General features: G+C 35.7%; 3 protein-coding genes and 1 pseudogene across 4 annotated transcripts; 1 reads left to right on the top strand and 3 right to left on the bottom strand.

Moving 5' to 3' along the window:
• Nucleotides 1–3,011: 3,011 nt before the first annotated feature.
• Nucleotides 3,012–4,428, bottom strand: LOC142531526 (aquaporin PIP2-7). 2 transcript variants are annotated; one of them, XM_075637685.1, is made up of 5 exons: nucleotides 4,381–4,411; nucleotides 4,042–4,348; nucleotides 3,578–3,873; nucleotides 3,352–3,492; nucleotides 3,012–3,260 (listed from the first exon to the last, which is right to left on the bottom strand). In XM_075637685.1, the coding sequence occupies exons 2-5, from the start codon at nucleotides 4,334–4,336 to the stop codon at nucleotides 3,141–3,143; spliced, it is 852 nt and encodes a 283-aa protein (XP_075493800.1). In that variant the 5' UTR covers nucleotides 4,337–4,348; nucleotides 4,381–4,411; the 3' UTR covers nucleotides 3,012–3,140. The 2 variants fall into 2 exon arrangements, with proteins under 2 accessions (XP_075493800.1, XP_075493799.1); XM_075637684.1 differs by having other exon boundaries at nucleotides 4,042–4,428.
• Nucleotides 4,429–7,327: 2,899 nt separating this feature from the next.
• On the bottom strand, nucleotides 7,328–9,275 carry LOC142531144 (SKP1-like protein 1A; annotated as a pseudogene).
• Nucleotides 9,276–11,071: 1,796 nt separating this feature from the next.
• LOC142530805 (chloroplast protein FOR GROWTH AND FERTILITY 2-like) lies at nucleotides 11,072–13,801 on the top strand. Its single transcript, XM_075636646.1, has 2 exons — nucleotides 11,072–11,654; nucleotides 12,792–13,801. The coding sequence occupies exons 1-2, from the start codon at nucleotides 11,364–11,366 to the stop codon at nucleotides 13,626–13,628; spliced, it is 1,128 nt and encodes a 375-aa protein (XP_075492761.1). The 5' UTR covers nucleotides 11,072–11,363; the 3' UTR covers nucleotides 13,629–13,801.
• A 64-nt stretch (nucleotides 13,802–13,865) lies between these two features.
• LOC142530806 (CDP-diacylglycerol--inositol 3-phosphatidyltransferase 1-like) lies at nucleotides 13,866–16,533 on the bottom strand. The gene is made up of 10 exons (XM_075636647.1): nucleotides 16,310–16,533; nucleotides 16,139–16,223; nucleotides 16,001–16,050; nucleotides 15,535–15,574; nucleotides 15,365–15,409; nucleotides 15,222–15,287; nucleotides 14,941–15,055; nucleotides 14,804–14,857; nucleotides 14,617–14,715; nucleotides 13,866–14,211 (listed from the first exon to the last, which is right to left on the bottom strand). Exons 1-10 carry the CDS (start codon nucleotides 16,371–16,373, stop codon nucleotides 14,158–14,160), a joined length of 672 nt encoding a protein of 223 aa, XP_075492762.1. The 5' UTR covers nucleotides 16,374–16,533; the 3' UTR covers nucleotides 13,866–14,157.
• Nucleotides 16,534–17,309: the final 776 nt, after the last annotated feature.

Genomic DNA, 17,309 nt, shown 5'->3' with positions numbered 1-17,309 from the left:
TAACAACTTATATGTGTCTAATCCAATACGGTTGTGGTATTCGCCCGTTAATTTGGCCCATTGGGTCTCTATTGGATCAACTTATATTGTCCAGTTATTATGCAGCCCATTTCAGAGTGGGACTTCTTGAACCCCAGTTTTAATCTATATAATTGTAATATTTGAAGTGTATTTACTGTATTATTATTAATATTGAGAACCTAAAATGATATTGAAAGGGGAATATTCTTTTAAATAATCTTATATAAATTTTTAAATTTGGATATGAAGCTAATTATTAATTATAAGTCCGCTCAATTAAATTAAGATTAAACAAAAAAGTATAAAAATTACATCGGTTTTCGTTTTAAGAATGAACTAAAACGCTACATTTTAGCTAAAAATATTTATAGTTTTATCAAGAATGTTTTTATAAAAAAAATTAAACTATAAAAAACTTATAGCGATGGATTAATATAATCAATAAAATAGTCTCATATAAATTTGATTAAATTCAACTAAGCTTTATTGTAATGATATTTAATTTTTACTTGAACTTTTTATATTCAGAAAATTCATACGAGACTGTATCATATGTAAATTTTGTGAGACGAATCTAATGTTTGACTCAACTTATGAAAAAATAGTATTTTTATACCAAAATTATTACTTTTATGGATCAGATCGACTCATTTCATATAAATATATTTGTGAGACCATGTCACGTGATATTTTAAGTCAAGTGTCAATCAAGGTATTTTATATAGGAAAAAATTAAAATACGACGTGGGTTGATGAGGATAAAAAAGAGATTGCCAGCATCACAAAACCCTGAATCCTCATTCCGCATCAGCCAAAAATCTTTTCCACCTTTTCTAACTTAAAATATCCAGAAAGAACAGTTCAACTCGATCCGATTCTTTAATCTACGCACAGTTGAATTTTACTAGATGGCGACTACGAGCAGCTTGGTGAAGATAGAAAGTGACATTTACCCAAGCGAGCCTCGGTGTCTCAAGTTCAAGAAACTTCTACTCTCTCCTCCCCTGCACGCACGCACGCACGCACGCACACATTGTTAATGCCTGAAAATGTATACTATCTCATATCACGTCGCCATATGGAAAACTCTCTTGAATGCTTATGCTTTATCCGAAATAAATATTTAAACTCGAAATATTTGCTACCATTTATGTTTTCTGTGCAGTTTTTCCATTTTGTAGTTTCTTTTGACTGATCTTGAACGCGCTCTTATTCTCAGGGGAACCACCCAGACGATGACCAACCGGTAATTTTAAAGCTTGCCAGGGTAGGATTCACCATTAGACACAGGCGCACAATTGCTTCAGTTCCCAAGATGCACGTTGTGTTTAATTTTCTTTGTCCCAAGCAGAATAAAGTGCTGGAAGAGCCTGTTGCGGCTGTGTAAAAATTGATTTTGAAGAATGTTTTCGATCGCAATCTTGTATCGATGGATATTTTGTTTCTTTGTCAGTAGTTCATCTGTGAATTGCTCAAATTTTTTTACATATAGCCATTGGTCGCATAAAACATTCTGTTAAACTCATAGCACATAAATATACATGCGTATATGTGCATTCTGTGAGTCTTGCAGCCCGCTTGCTCAGGTTTGAGCCATGTTTATCAATAACCAGTTCCATTTTATTATGGGAAACAGTCTTGGGAGATCCCGAAATAGAGACTCGGAGTTTTTTTAAAAAAAAATTACGATATGACATTTCCCACTTACAATTGAGACTTGAACACTTATCTTTAATTATTCTGAATCTTCATTCTAACATATTTCTATTTAACCTTTAATTGGATCTGCTTTTTACTGTGGTTTTCAAATTCTGGAGTTTTTTTTTTTAAGGATTTTCAAATTGTGAGAGTGGTCATGCCAAAAAAATTATATAATTAAAAAAATTATATAATTTCCCACGAAAGAATTTTACCTCATATGCATGCATACGGTCTTTCAAATGGCATAGTTCATCAGAATAAATATCTCTGTCAAATTTTGCTTTCTAGTCCAAAACAATTGGACAAGGAAAGATTCGAGGACATAAGTTGAAGTGACTCATTTATCTCCTGCTCTTAGTGGTCCAGGTCCTATAGCTTGCTTGTCTTTATGCCAAAAGGTGCAACTTCATTGGGGCCAAGTTTATAGGCAGCTGGTGAAGATTATATTAACGAGTACTGGCGTTTGATGTAATGGCGAAAGTCACCAATATTTTACCCATTGTTTTCGGATTTTGGTCAACCAGACAGTTAATTTAATTATGTGGTTTTATATTTAGATTTAAAAAAGAGAGTATGTCTCTTCTGAGACGGTCTCACGAATTTTTATATGTGAGACAGGTCAACCCTACCGATATTCACAATAAAAAATAATACTCTTATCATAAAAAGTAATATTTTTTAATTGATAACCCAAATAAAAGATATGTCTCACAAAATACGATCCATGAGACTGTCTCACACAGTTATTTTGCCTAAAACAGATGGCCACAACTAGTGCCCCGTGATCAATGAAATTTAGGTCAAATGATCATGGTTACTTTTTTTTAACAATAATCTATTTAAGTTATTAATATAAAAAAATAATTTAATATCAAAATTATTAAATTTTATTGATACATGAGACGGACTAAACAAACTACCTATAAACAGAGGCGGAACCACATGGTTGTTTGCCCAGGCGATCCAATTTTTTTTAAAAAAAAATGGATATGTAAATTTTGTAAAAATTTGAAATAATATGATATTAGCCGGTAGATCAATTTAAAATATTAAAAGATTTTAGAGTTTAAATTTCAGTCCGGACGAAGCCATATTTCTGGCACCGCCACTGCCCGTAAAAACAAGGGATTTTCAAGGTGGACTCCAAAGAGATTCGTTCTCAAATTTTATGAAATAAAAACTAAAATTATGGGACGAAGTTTATATAAAATTATTTATCTGCTGACTCATGCCAAAATAAATAATATTCACATAAAATAAATGGTTACTTAAGAAAAAAATACGAGATTAAAAAAGAAAAAAGGAACTCATAATTAACACACACATGCATTCTCCTCTCATTACACACACAGACGTACATAAATCAACCAAATTCATTCCATTTCGCTTCCACACTTGAATTGCTGCTACAAGCTGAATCAGTTGGTGGGGTTGCTCCTGAAAGATCCCAAAGCCTTAATGGCGGCGGCTCTCAGGATATATTGGTGGTACGCTGCCGCAGCCAACGCTCCCACGAATGGCCCAACCCAGAAAATCCACTGCACGCAAAAATATATTTAGTGTAAAATCTCGCATGCTTGCGAACTTGTTTGTTAAATAATTAAAATTAAATTATGAGGAGAAATTTACTTGGTCATCCCATATTTTCTGCCGGTTGTAAATCACGGCGGCTCCTAAGCTTCTGGCTGGGTTGATGCCGGTCCCGGTGATGGGGATGGTGGCCAAGTGGACCATGAAAACTGCGAAACCGATTGGAAGTGGAGCCAAAACCTACACATGCAAAGAGAAGAAATCACTCGAGAATCTTCATGAAACTTCAAAAACTCATGAACCTAGAGTTTGCTTTTGTTCTTACAGGAACGTGAGAGTCACGGGCACTCCTCTTGGGGTCGGTGGCGGAGAAAACGGTGTAAACAAGCACGAAGGTTCCGATGATCTCGGCGCCTAGACCGGTGCCCTTGTTGTATCCTGGCTGCACAAAGTTAGCGCCACCCCCCAGCCTATTGTAGAAGCTTTTCATGAAAGCTTTCACTAAGCCGACGCCACAGATGGCGCCCAAGCACTGTGCTAACATGTAACCCAAAGCTCTGATCAAAGACACCTTTCTCGCCAGAAACAACCCAAATGTCACCGCTGGGTTAATGTGGCCACCTGAAACGAAAAATAAAATCGATACATGTAGAATGAAACGACATGGAAATCGCATCATAAAAACAAATATTTCAATGGGTCTGACTAGAAGAATTGCTCAGTAGAGAACTGAAAGAGAGAGAGAGCAGAAATCTCAAGGGCTTCGACATCAGGATCTACTAATGTTACCTGAAATCCCAGCGGTGCAGTAAACGAGGATGAAGATCATGCCGCCAAAGGCCCACGCAATACCAAGGATCCCAACGCCGTCGCATTGGTCGGCGGCGCTAAGCTTGTTGTGTCCAATCACGGTTGCGACTGTCACATACAGGAAGAGCAGGGTGGCGATGAACTCCGCGATGAGTGCTCTGTAAAAGGACCACAGCTTGAGCTCCGCCAAATCAAGAAGCGGCGCCGGCGGCGGGTCCACGTAGTCCTTCCCCGGGTGGTGGACATGCCCCTCTTCACTCGCTTCCTTCGTCATCCTCCTTCCTCGCTCTCTCGGGTAAAAATTTCTTCCCTTTCCACGCTCGAAAATACAGAGTTTAACAGGAAATGGAAGAGAGAGTAAAAACTTTTTCTGAGCAGTGGATGGAGAGTGGAGAATTTATGCATAAAGTAAGGGCATTTTGGGAATAAAAATAATTTGTGTGGGGCCCAATGTACAGGAAGACCATGTGATGGGATTGGTTAATTATCTGTGCTTCGTGCTGTGCTCTGGGCTTCGGTTTGTGGGGCCGCTTTAATCCAACGGTTACATTTCCTTTTCAAATTAATTTTCTAAATCTGATTATTGAAATTTTTGAGGTTCCCTTCAACGCAAGTATTTCACTGATTTTCTCAATCTAAATACGAAATTCGATAAATTCAATGATTCAAAGGGTAAATTGGTTGAAATCATCACACTCAAACTTAAATTTTCATTCAGTTTTTGTCATAAAGTTATGTGTTTGCACTTTTTGATCCAAAAAAAAATTTGTTTGCACTCTTTGAGTTCACATGTATTTTTTTCGGATGAAAATTTGTACAAAACATTAAAAATATAATATTAGATATGATATCAGAACGTCAGATATTTTACATCTGATAATATATGATTTTTAAATATTCAAATTTGTACAACGAATATTGGTATTAACGACATAATTGTATTTTCGGATGAAAATCAATACAAAATATTTGAAAATATGATACTTATATATAATACTTAATATTTTTGAAAAAAAAAAGTTAATTTTTTATGAGTTAAATCGAATTAAAAATCTATTCCACCAAATTAACTCATAAGTTAGAGTAAATGTCGAAGTTTGTTTGTGACATAATTATGATTTGAATATAAATAAATTTGGGTCATCCATGAAAAATTATTACTTTTTATGCTAAAAGTATGACTTTTTATTGTGAATATCGGTAGGATTGACACATTTTTCAGATAAAGATTCGTGAGACCGTCTGACGAGTGATCTTACTCATTATCTTTTTGTAATTTCGAAAAAATCAATTATGTTGACACGTGTCATGGATGGAAATAACGGTCGTAAGCATATATGGTGTACCTCAACTGAATGTGTTTCGAACCGACAATCGAACTCCCTTGTATGTTTTTTTTTCTTATTTATTATTTGATACATTTTATCTTTATTTATATTATATAATACAGATAAGAGTCTTGTTTTAGTATTAAATTATTAATTCCGCTAATTAAATATTCGTAATTTATTTTGTATTTGAAAAGGACAAGATTGTTGAGTCCCATGTGCATGCAAGATATGAAGCATGTGTGTGCACGTGGGAATATCAAAAATCGACATGTTGAAACAATAGCATAAAATTAGTTTTATTGCACAAAAATGGATATGGTTGTCATATGCACGCGACTTTATTCGAATTCCAAGAGTTATTATTGTTTTTAAGAGGACAGCCAAACCATTTCGAACATATCATTTATTTCTAGAGTGTTTGAGAATTATTTTGTCGGATCGTATGATTTAATTACTTACAGGTGAATAAAAAGATTAAATAAAATGATCTAATTAAAAATATAAGTTTTCAAAATATTAAATGATTTGATATGACGTATTTCATGTGTAAAAAATCAACCTTATTAAGTTTTATATGATATACCTAAGACTGATGATGTTAAATATATGGTTATGATCCCCCTATACACAACGAATATATAGGTACACATATTCTAGATTTTTCACGTTTTTCGTCTAATAAAAGAATAAGATGGTCGGTTATTTTTTGTCTTAGAAGATCTATAACTCCAACACTAGATAAATCAATATATTCTGATACGTGTTTACTGTTATTAATATTTTATGATAATTCGACATGAATTATGACATGTTGTGATACATGAATCCAATAACATAATTTATAGATTTATTTTTATTAAATCCCCAACAATCAATAGATAGATAGGCAAAAAATAAAACTTTATCCTTGTAATACGATCTAAAGAGTGCATTTAAGAGTGAACATTTCATCAATATATGTGAGGTGTGTTGATTGGTCAGTAGACTTCGTATCTATAATATTTTATTAAGTTTAAGATCTTTAGAGTAACTAACTTTGGTGTCTTGGTCTGTTTTAATAATTATTTATATTAATAAAATGTTAAAGTTTTAATGTAAGTTATATGTAGTCCATACCCACAAAATTGTGGTAATATGTCATACAAAATGTGGTATACTTCATGTGAAAATGTGGTGCTTAAAAAATACTCGATAAGGACTAAGGCCAATTTCCCCAAAAGAACGAGTTTGGAGGGTTGTAGGATCATAGAGAGTACAGAACCCCATGAATGGGACAAGAACTGAGCCCATCTGACACTAGTCACGGACTGATGGCCCATACATAATACAGTCTGGACACCCAGCCCACACGTGTCACCTACATCAAGATTCAGGCATTTGCAGAAGCTGGGCTTGACGTGTCGACACAAGGCCTAGCAAAATTGAAGCTCGGATCCAAACTTCTGAATTTTTCACAATTACATAATAGTTTCATAGATTTTCGAGCTTAAAACGAGAAATGTAAATCGAGCTAAATTATGGGCCGATTCTTAAAAAGTTTAAAATGCAAAATTTCTAAAATATATTAATAATTAATATATCTTTATTTTTAAAAAAATCACACGCCATCTTATAAGAGATTTTATGCCTAAATCTTACAAGAAGCATCGAAGCAATTGACCCACTGATATATTATTGATTTCAACATGAACCCTGAGTAAGATTATGGAAAAAAGATTAAATTACTCTTTGAACATTTGACAAGTCAAGTCAGAGCACATCTCACAACTAGAGCCCAATAAATTCATCGGTTTCATTTTAAAAACACACCCAATTTTGCGTGTGGGTCCATAGCTGCGCTACTATTTCCTGAGAGAGAAGGTGCAAAGGGTAGAAAACACGAGGCCGCTAGTTTTAGTAAGAAAAAATTATGGGCATAATCACGCAGCCAAAAATATTTCAAGATGATCAAATTCCATTCCATGCACATAAGTATCACATAAATTCAGAAGTAACATTCAACATACGTGATAAAGGGAATTGCAATAACAATTCCAACCGTCCATAGACCGATATATGTAACATGCCCTGACAAGGAAAAGGATGCACCACGTACCGAAACACCATAAGACTACCCTACTTATATAATTATAGACATCATTCAAATGCCCATGCATTCTCCCTTCGAACCTCCTCTTCTTCTTCTGGGGTGAAGTCATTTTTTATGTTAAATGTCTTACGGATTTCCTCTGGCGTCTTTCCTTTGATCATGTCGGCAACAGTTTGACAAGTTAGGTCAAGCAGGCTCTTAATGTTCAGGTAGTTTGCAGCCTGAAAAGAATTAGGCTTAGAGTAACATAACGCCGAGAATAATAAATTGCAGCAACTCTTACCATAAACTCATAAGAGCTGTCTTATGAGTTATATCTGGAGTATCATTCTGAACGGGTAAAACGTAACAGACCAAAACCAAATGCCTACCATCCAATACAAGGGAATAGCACGTTGACAGTGGCACCAATAAGCATGAAAGATGCTATTGATTATTTGATCAGAATTCACAAAGAGCAAGAAGCCAACAATATCACAAGAATCAATTGTTGCTAGCCGCATATTACCAAATTCCTGAAGGACTTGAGAAATAATGCACTAGAAATATCTTAATCAGTAAGCCTAAACAAAATTTTAAATTGATAAGAGTATCACAGTACAAGGATAACAGAAAATCAGAAGATAGTCATCACACATCACTGTAAAACTGATAGACAATCTCAATTCCAACTATCACGACCAAATCCAGAGATCATTATGTAAAAACTCACAGTGTCACATAGATCATATGGATTATGTGCATAGCTGCTGTGTGCCATAAACGAAAAGTTAAGCCTAAAACCATAAAACTCAAAGCAGTAAAGCATCATATACCTCACATTATGCAGAATTACAATTTAGAAATCATAGTTCTGAAAACTCTCAACAAGCCCATGCACAACCTTTGGACCCAAGCACATGCCAAGAGACATACCTTCACGCCCATTAAAGGCCCATTATGTATTATGTACGTTACACTTGAAGATTGTGCATTTTAATTACACTTCAAAAAAACAGTGACTGAAATAATGAAGAAAATTTGCTTATTGTAGTAATAACTGTATGTTAAGACATATTTCTCCTTCATATTTCTAAATTTTAAACATATTATTTGCAATTCCATCCCTTCAGTTCAAGGACACACAAGTGCAGATTCGTGCCATGATCCAGGAGCCCAGGACACACATTTGTGCCATAGACCTAGGCTCCATGACACATGTATGCAGCGCCTAAATACCCCTTGCAGTTTGCACTATTAATAACTGTGGACACAAAATCACCAAACAAAACTCTGTACAAACACCGACAGCATCAAACTTCAAACAAACATCAGAATCAAGGGGAAAACCAGCCAATCCGACCGAAAGTTAGAGGAATTACCAAGATAAGATCAAAAAGCGTGCCCTGATCAACCTTCACAAACTCAGTATCAAACGCCTTCAGTTCATCGTCAACGACTTTGTCGGAGGAGCACATCCCACCGTCAGCATCAGATTTAGATGCGTCTTCCACGTGTTTCTTGCAATACTCGATCACTTTGGCCAAGATCCTGGATGTAACGTTGGGCAAAGGTATAGTCGTATCAGCACAGTTATCCTCGATCATATGCTTAATGGTTTGCGATTCAGCGCCACCAACTCCTCAACTTCGAACGTCTCCCCGTCGGAGCTCTTCAGCACGATAATCTTCTGAGAAGCGTCAGCGGAAGACATCGTTTTTGCTATCGGAGAAATCTGGATAACCCCAAACCCTAAGAGAGAGAAACAACAAAGAGAATCGATCGAAAGAGCTTGTACGCACGTGTATAGTGTAAGGTATATATATATACACACACTTATGAGAAGCTAATTGCTATATAAAAATGCGACTTTCCAAAGTTGCTACATCATTTCACATAGCAACACTTTACTGCGTAGGCCCATCGGTTGTTGAACCCAAGCCCAATAACTTATTGCTTGTAAAAGGCCCAATTCTTTTGAAATCCAACAACCTTGACTATCCACATAATATAAATTCCAATATATTCAATTGGTAAAAAAAAAAATAATAATAATTATTATTATTATTAGTGTTATTCAAAGGTTGGACTTTTCTTAATATTGTGGGCTTAAGATCTAAGTATTAATGAAAGATGTGACACCCACCAAGTTTTTTTTTAGCGGTCCAAGCATATCCGCCGTTCATGAAAGAGTCATATAATAGTATTTTAAGAAAATAAAATGTTTAAAAAGTTTATAAAATTACACCAACGTATCATTTAGATTGCGATTTGTGGATGAATTTGATTTAGAGTGGAATTTGAGTAATGAATTTTAAATGATACACATGTATAATTTAACATGAAGTTGATTCGAAATCTACTTAAATTTTGTTCATCTTAAAAAAAATTTAAAATCTATCATTCAAATTCATCGATCCAATCATGACTTAATTAATAATATATATGTAGAGATGTCAATGGGGCGGGTATGGGGCGGGTTTGGCTAAACCCAAGACCCTCCCCATGAAAAAAACTTTGACCCATTACCCGCCCCACCCCGGTTAAATATTCTTCGGACCCACCCCACCTTAAATACGAAACGGAGCCGGGTAGACCCGTGAGACCCGAATTTTTTTAAAATAAAAAAGTAATCTTTCTTCTCACATGACTGAATTATGAAACAGACAAACCTCTAAATACAACATTGTGAAAATTAATTCATGTCTTCGACCACACTTAATAATAAAAAACAAAGTATTTTCACGACATAAAGAATTACATAAAAAAGAGTTAATAGCTCTCCAAAAAATCTTGACATCCCCAAAAATAAGTCATAACATAATTTAAACAGATCAATATAAAATCAGCGAGTGGGAAATATTTCGGACACATTTTTCGGGATCATTTTCCTCTTCATCAAGAATGGTGGGACAAGTTGGTAATCTACTTGAAGAATTAACTACAAAATTAAATAGAGAAAGTACATTGAAAAAATAAAAGTGTACTTTCAAATTGTAAAAAAATGTAATTTAAAAAGAAAAAGTACTATAAAAAAATTAAAATGAAAGTACAATAACAAAATTAAACTGTGATTTATTTACCTTTCACCTCACCCCACGACCATCTTCGCGAGCACATCAATGCCTCCAAAGTCGTTGGATTAAGTCTACTAAGATGAAGACCAACTATTCTTCCACTATTACTAAAAGCAGATTCAAATGAAACAGTTGACATAGGAATAGCTAAGACCGTTATGGTTGAGATGAGCTACTAAAAAAAATGAAAATTATTAAAACTAAAACCCTAGAGTATTTATATCCACATATATGGGACGGGTATGAGGCGGGTATTATAGGACCCATAACCCGCCCCATATCCGGACGGGTCTGAAAAATTAGACCCGAGACCCACCCCATGACCTATTTAGTATTCCCAAACCCACTCCAGTACACGCAGGTCCATTACGGGTTTACCCGGACCCATTGATATCCCTATATATATGTGTGTATTTATATTGTATTAGTAATAACAATTTATTTAAGGTTTTTTAATTAAATATATAGCTTGTTTACGGGTCTAACTCGAGCTGAAACCGTCAAGTATGGAGGCGTGCGGGCAGGGTGGAGCGGAACGGATCTAAAAAGAGATGGACGGGTTTGGATTTCGAGTCCTACTTTTCTTTGGCGGCAGACTTGAGGTTTGGCCAAACCGCCGCGTTGACGTTGTCATAAATCAGAGAGAGAAGTACAAGATATGGTTTGGCTAAACTGGTGGGCACAGAGAGCTGGCACTTTTGGATGTAGCAAAGAAGTTGGTGGGCAGTTTATCCTTCTCAACTTCACCTTCTCCTGTCTTCTTTCTCATTGCAAAAATTCTTGTGCTCCTGAATTCGAGGGATTGTTGGGGCTTCAGGATTCAGAATGGAGAGGCTAATTCACTCCAAGGCCGTACCTCATTATAACTTGAAGCCCAGTTCTTCTCCCCTTGTTTTTTTCGCCAGGAAAATGGCTTTCTCGTCGGATTCATTTCGTTGGGTTCCACTCCCCGAGACACTTCGGGTCAACTCGCTATCTTGCAGTCTCCGAGAGCCGTCTTTGGTCTCCCCTGAAACCTGGGAAAAGTTGTCGCTTTCCGGGGATTCGACTGGTGGGCTGGCGCCTAAGCCTCATTTTCGTAGACTAATACCTCTGGTATATTCCCCGCGGCGAAAGGTATTAATTGTGTGACAGTTTAGTTTTTGAGTGATTGTGATTCTTTTGGATTGAGTTCCTTGATCCAGTTTTGGCATTTATTCTGTCACCTTTACTTTAAGAGCCAAAAACCGGAATTTCGCCCGTTTTCCTTTTTTCTTGAAAATGGAGGATGAATTGGTATTTTGGGATTTAGCTATGAAAGTTATTCAGCCATCTTGAATCGGTGCCTCCTTAATTTCGTGTGTAAATCACTGTTTATTGTCAAAGTTCGCCTGTCCCTATTGTGTAGTTTACTAAATTCAAAGCCATTCTGTCCCTTTAATTTGCATGTGGTATATTTATACGTCTTGATCATCTAAGGAGTTGAGATCACTCATGGCACAATTAGCTGGGATGTCACGAAATTTTATTCCATGGAGGATTTTGTTTCACAGGTAACATGAGGTGGGGTGGTACTTATACAACAACGATTGTGTGTCTCTATTGTTTTCAATACAAGTAGGAAGTAGTTATGGCATTTTTCCGTTCACCATTTTTTGAGGACCGATAGACAGTAGACCCTTCCGAAGAAAGATGTTCATCAGTTATAGTTGTTGCTTCTCGTTTTCCATGCTCTTTTTCCATTTTTTAACAGAACTGGTCTATTTTTTTTCTGCAGTGAAGACTAGTTTTGGTAGATATAACATGTAAGCTTTACAGAAAAACTGGTCTATTTTTTTTCTGCAGTGAAGACTAGTTTTGGTAGATATAACATGCAAGCTTTACAGAAAAACTGGTCGCGAGAACTAGTTGGAACATGAGGGTCTAATCTATGACGGCAGACTGTCTTTTTTATTATCTTGCCAAACCTTCTGATCCTCCAGATTAATATTATGCATGAAATACATCATTAATTACTGATTATGAAAAACTCATGTAGAAAATATCTAATGTAAGTCTAGGTGAAGGAACAAAGATTAGAATGCAAAAGGATTGCACCTTGGAACGTTTTCTAAGAAAATAAAATTGACAGTGGGATCTAGGCTCTCTCGACTACCTGCATGACAGGACAATTTGAAATTATTTCAATATGTTGTTATTGTTGTCCCATATGTTTTTTCCCCTTTTTAACAGATTCTGATATCTTTATTAGTAATTATTCTCGATGTATTTCAGGTAGTTAATGCAGGGGCAGTGATATTATTATCTGCAATCCTTTTGACGTTACTCCACCCAGTTTATGTGCCACCGGCGTTTGCTAGTTTCCCAAATGCAGCCAAGACCGGAGTACCAGCAGCAGTTGCTGCAGGGACTAGTCTTATTCGCAGTGAGTTACTGAGCAGCGCATGGACTGGCTTCTTTGCAGGTTGCTTGCACACATTATCGGGTCCCGACCATCTTGCTGCCTTGGCTCCACTTTCAATTGGCTGCACGAGGATGGAAAGTGCTGCTGTTGGAGCCCTTTGGGGATGCGGACACGATGCGGGACAGTTGATATTTGGCTTACTCTTCTTACTTTTGAAAGATCAGCTACATATTGAAATCTTGAGAACTTGGGGCACGAGAGTGGTTGGGTTTACTCTACTCGTTATTGGAGCCATGGGAATAAGGGAAGCATCAGAAGTACCCTCCCCGTGTCTTGTCCTGGAAAATGGTGAGGATGTCAGTGGATATGAAATGATCGCTAGCCCTTCAATTGGAAAGAAGAAATTTGGTTTTACTACGTTTGCTACAGGGATTGTCCATGGATTGCAGCCGGATGCTTTGATGATGATCTTACCGGCACTTGCATTGCCTTCTCGTTTGGCTGGTGCTGCGTTTCTGTTCATGTTCTTGGTTGGGACTGTTTTCGCTATGGGAAGCTATACAATGTTTATTGGGTCATGTAGTCAAGCGCTCAAGGAAAGGATACCTAGAGTAACTGAAAAACTCACTTGGGCATCTTCTCTCGTTGCAATTGGTTTGGGGGTTGCCATTTTGATCAGTGAGTTTTTTGGAATAAGCTTGTATTGAATTGTGCCTGGGTGAGATTTTCATTTTTATGTTGTTATAAATGGAAGAATAGGGAGGCCGGCCTTGTAGCTCTATATGTCAAATGTGATTCTTGAAGTTAGGTCTATCATGTTTTTGCTTGAGAAATGATGGTGATTCTGCATATTCATTACAAGTTTTAGCCTATTGCAACATTCAAGCGTGGATATGGTCATCAAATCATTATTTAAAAGGAAAAATAAAATATATATATATATATTTTTAAAAAAGCATCTCAATACCAAGCTTATTAAGTAACATCATCTAAGGGGTCAAGGTTATTCAACGTCGATTCATATACACCTATGGGAAAGAACCCCTTTACATAAGAACATAAGAACAGCACACCCTTTTAAAACTTGTGCTTCCCCAAGTTTAAGATATTCGCCTAGAGTTTGGATACGTGCACATAATCTGCAGCTGGTTCCAAAGTGTAAACTCAGAAATGTTTGCAAAAACAAACATAGCGGCAAGGGTCATTTGGCAAGAGTTGTAGCTGCAGAAATAATTCCTACTGCTTCTTATTAATGTCATAGACTATGCAAGCATCAGCCGCAGTCTTCATCTGCCACCATAAAATGAATGAATCAGTCAAATAAAGGAAGCATATGCGGAAAGAACCAAGGAAGACATTCAGTAACTTTCAAAGAAATATTTGATAGGAAAATATCTAATGATGCTATGAAGTGAATCAAGTTCAGGGCCCTGACCATGGTACATACATGCCTTTCCCGTTCGACCCAGTACACAATTTGAATATCCTCCACAAAAAATTCAATTACTATTCTCACAACCCGCCAATGTACTATGAAGTCATCTACATCTGTTTGATCTCGTAGTTAGAATCAAGATTCGAGATGAAATCACAAATCTATAGATATGCAAATCTAATACTCAGCATCATGCAACATCGATCATTGTGTGGAAAATTAAAAATTGTCTCTAAAAACAATGAGGCTAAGTTGCACACCTGTATAACATTAATTATCTGCTTGATTAACCATCCAACAATAACCAAGGTAAGAGATGACAAATAGAACCAATTTTGTGTTGCAGCATTCGCTAGAACCTGAAGGAAAAAATATCACAGGTGCATCAGTATTACATTATCAATCTTGGGTGCAAAAAATCAATGCAATTGAGAAGATAAGGCTTACATCAATGAGACCACCATTCTCCTCCGCTAGAAGAAATAAAAGAATATAAAGAACCTGATAACCAAACGGGTTCAATAAACTAAACCTATCAAAAAGGGAACAAATTATTTCTGGTACATATTATTGAAAACATTTACCTCACATGAGACGCAACAGTAACACATAAATTTGCGGTTCCCGTAGTAAAGTTTGAATAACCAATTGCTGCTATCTCTGACATCCTTATGGCTACTTTTTCCCACCAAGAAGGTGCTGTAAAACAATGGCAAGTGAAAATAAAATATCAAAATCTGTGAGAAGCTTACATGGCTTTTAGGTCATAAGAAAATTTGACCACCTTAACATGATCCCTAGTTCTATTCAGTTCAATAAAATTTAAAACAGAGTTCAAAGAGTGATTAAACAAGGAAATAAATACCTATACATTTGCAACCAATGGCTGGCTATATCTAGAGCAAGCAGCGACAAGAAAATAAATCCAGGCCTGGATTTCAAAAGTGAGAATTCATAACGTAGTAAATAAACCTCAAACAGCACGAACTAACGTTTTAAAAAAATCACCTATAAACTTGCGATAAAATCACCAGGAGACAAGCTGTGCTTATCCTGTTGAGAAACACCCCAATTAAGATTTAACTTAGCAATCACACGTGGATAACCATACACGTGCCAGGTGAAACCAGGGGTAAAATAACATGTAGAAGGCGCTACAAAATTTAGACGGCGGATACCTGTCAGTAACCATGTCCAGAACTGCTCCAAAAGTTGAAACTGTATAAATCAAATTAAGGTTTTAAAGTCCATTCAAATGTAACAAGCAGGCTGGGATAGACAGGGGTGAAATGCTACGAATGGAGGCATCATTAGATTATTTCAATTACGATGGAAATATAGTTCCAAATATTATCTTGTATTGTGTTGGAAACTTTCCGAATGTGTTCTTGACAGATATACATGAGATATACCTCCTTACACCTCGAGAGAAGTATACTTCAAAATATAAATATACCTCGGATTGACCCCAAGAAATTCATTCATTATACTTGTGTTCTAAATTACATCAGATTCAACGGAAAGAAATACCCTTGAACATTATGAAACGTTAGAACCCAAGTATAACTAATAAAGTTCATCCAGATTAGGGCACAAGACAACAATTTGACATCGACTGATAAATCAACAAGCATAAACCCTAACCTTGATTCAGTTTACGAGCAAACCAGCCATCCAAAGCATCACAGACAAAGCTAAAAGAAATCCATAAATGCAATTAAACAACCGATAATGTGAGATAAATTAAAAACAAAAAACATCAGCTAGAAATAAAATCCACACCTGACAAAATACAGAATAGAGAATAGAATTTTGTCCTTGAAGCATATCGCAAAAGCAAAGCAATTCATCAATATCCTAACGTACCCTGAAAGAACTCATTGATTTACCAAATAAAGAATATCACCACATCATTACTAGAAAAATCATGAAACATCATCGAACACTGCTCACCGATAATGTTTGGAACGTAAAGGTAAACCGTCAATGTACTGGGTGGCCTCGTTTTGTCCGCCATGGAAGGAATTGATAGCTTTGGAGGCTATCTCTGGAAATTAATCAACGAAAGGAATCAAAATCTCTTTTCCAAATAAAGAAATTCTTGTTTGCAGGCAACCCCGACAGTCCATGTGCTCCAGGTAGTTCGATTTAGGGGCAAATTGAAATTTTCCAAAAGTTTTAGCTAGGGTGGGTACGGTACGATATACCGAACTTAAATTTAAAAAATAATAATAATAATAAATTATTTTCGGTATTTCGGTATATACCGAAATACCGAAAAAAAATTATTTCATACCGATATCGATACCGAACATTTACCGTACCGAAATGTTCGGTATACCGATTTTTTCGGTAAATTCGGTATTTTTTCAGTACGGTTTTTCGATATTTCGGTATTTTTTCTCACCCCTAGTTTTAGCACCTGATCCGTAAATCAATGCTTTTAGCTTTAGGTCGTGTATACTTGGGTTAAACGGAACTGGATAATACAAAGGAAAATTGATTATTCTAGGTCTATTTCAAAGTCATAATTTCAAAAATAGTCTTTTTTATTACATATTTTGTATTATGTCTTATTTAATTAAAAAAATCCTAAAATACCTTTTTTCTATGAACACACATGTTCAATTTTCGTTATTCATTTGTTTAATTATCTATTATTTCTCATTAAGAGTTGATTTAACATTTGTTCTGTTTTATTTAATTTATAATATATTAATTTTTTTTAATACTACATACTTATATCAATAAAAATATTTTAATAAAATTATGAATTGTTAGTTTGAATTAGTGCATAAGAAACCATCAATGTTATAATATTTTAATTACGATTGTTGCTCATCTAAAATAATATAAACAAAATCACCAATCACCGTGGTTATGAAACATAATAATTACATCAATGTGAGTTTATACAAATATAAAAAAAATCTGATGGTCTCAATTAAGTCTC

Source organism: Primulina tabacum, chromosome 17, assembly GCF_025594145.1.
Source record: "Primulina tabacum isolate GXHZ01 chromosome 17, ASM2559414v2, whole genome shotgun sequence".
In the NCBI taxonomy this organism is placed as follows: domain Eukaryota; kingdom Viridiplantae; phylum Streptophyta; class Magnoliopsida; order Lamiales; family Gesneriaceae; genus Primulina; species Primulina tabacum.
This window is presented reverse-complemented; position numbering and strand designations above follow the sequence as displayed.

What these genes read in the sequence shown, in the direction of transcription:
- LOC142530806 (XM_075636647.1), bottom strand. Translation starts at nt 16,373, where the DNA reads ATGGCGGACAAAACGAGGCCACCCAGTACATTGACGGTTTACCTTTAC. An exon ending in CATTGGTTGCAAATGTATAG is followed by an intron (nt 15,056 to 15,221) that starts GTATTTATTTCC and finishes ATTGTTTTACAG; the next exon opens with CACCTTCTTGGTGGGAAAAA. An exon ending in AGAATGGTGGTCTCATTGAT is followed by an intron (nt 14,716 to 14,803) that starts GTAAGCCTTATC and finishes TTTTTCCTTCAG; the next exon opens with GTTCTAGCGAATGCTGCAAC.
- LOC142530805 (XM_075636646.1), top strand. Translation starts at nt 11,364, where the DNA reads ATGGAGAGGCTAATTCACTCCAAGGCCGTACCTCATTATAACTTGAAG. An exon ending in TATATTCCCCGCGGCGAAAG is followed by an intron (nt 11,655 to 12,791) that starts GTATTAATTGTG and finishes GATGTATTTCAG; the next exon opens with GTAGTTAATGCAGGGGCAGT.
- LOC142531526 (XM_075637684.1), bottom strand. Translation starts at nt 4,336, where the DNA reads ATGACGAAGGAAGCGAGTGAAGAGGGGCATGTCCACCACCCGGGGAAG. An exon ending in CCCGTGACTCTCACGTTCCT is followed by an intron (nt 3,493 to 3,577) that starts GTAAGAACAAAA and finishes TTGCATGTGTAG; the next exon opens with GTTTTGGCTCCACTTCCAAT. An exon ending in AGAAAATATGGGATGACCAA is followed by an intron (nt 3,261 to 3,351) that starts GTAAATTTCTCC and finishes TTTTGCGTGCAG; the next exon opens with TGGATTTTCTGGGTTGGGCC.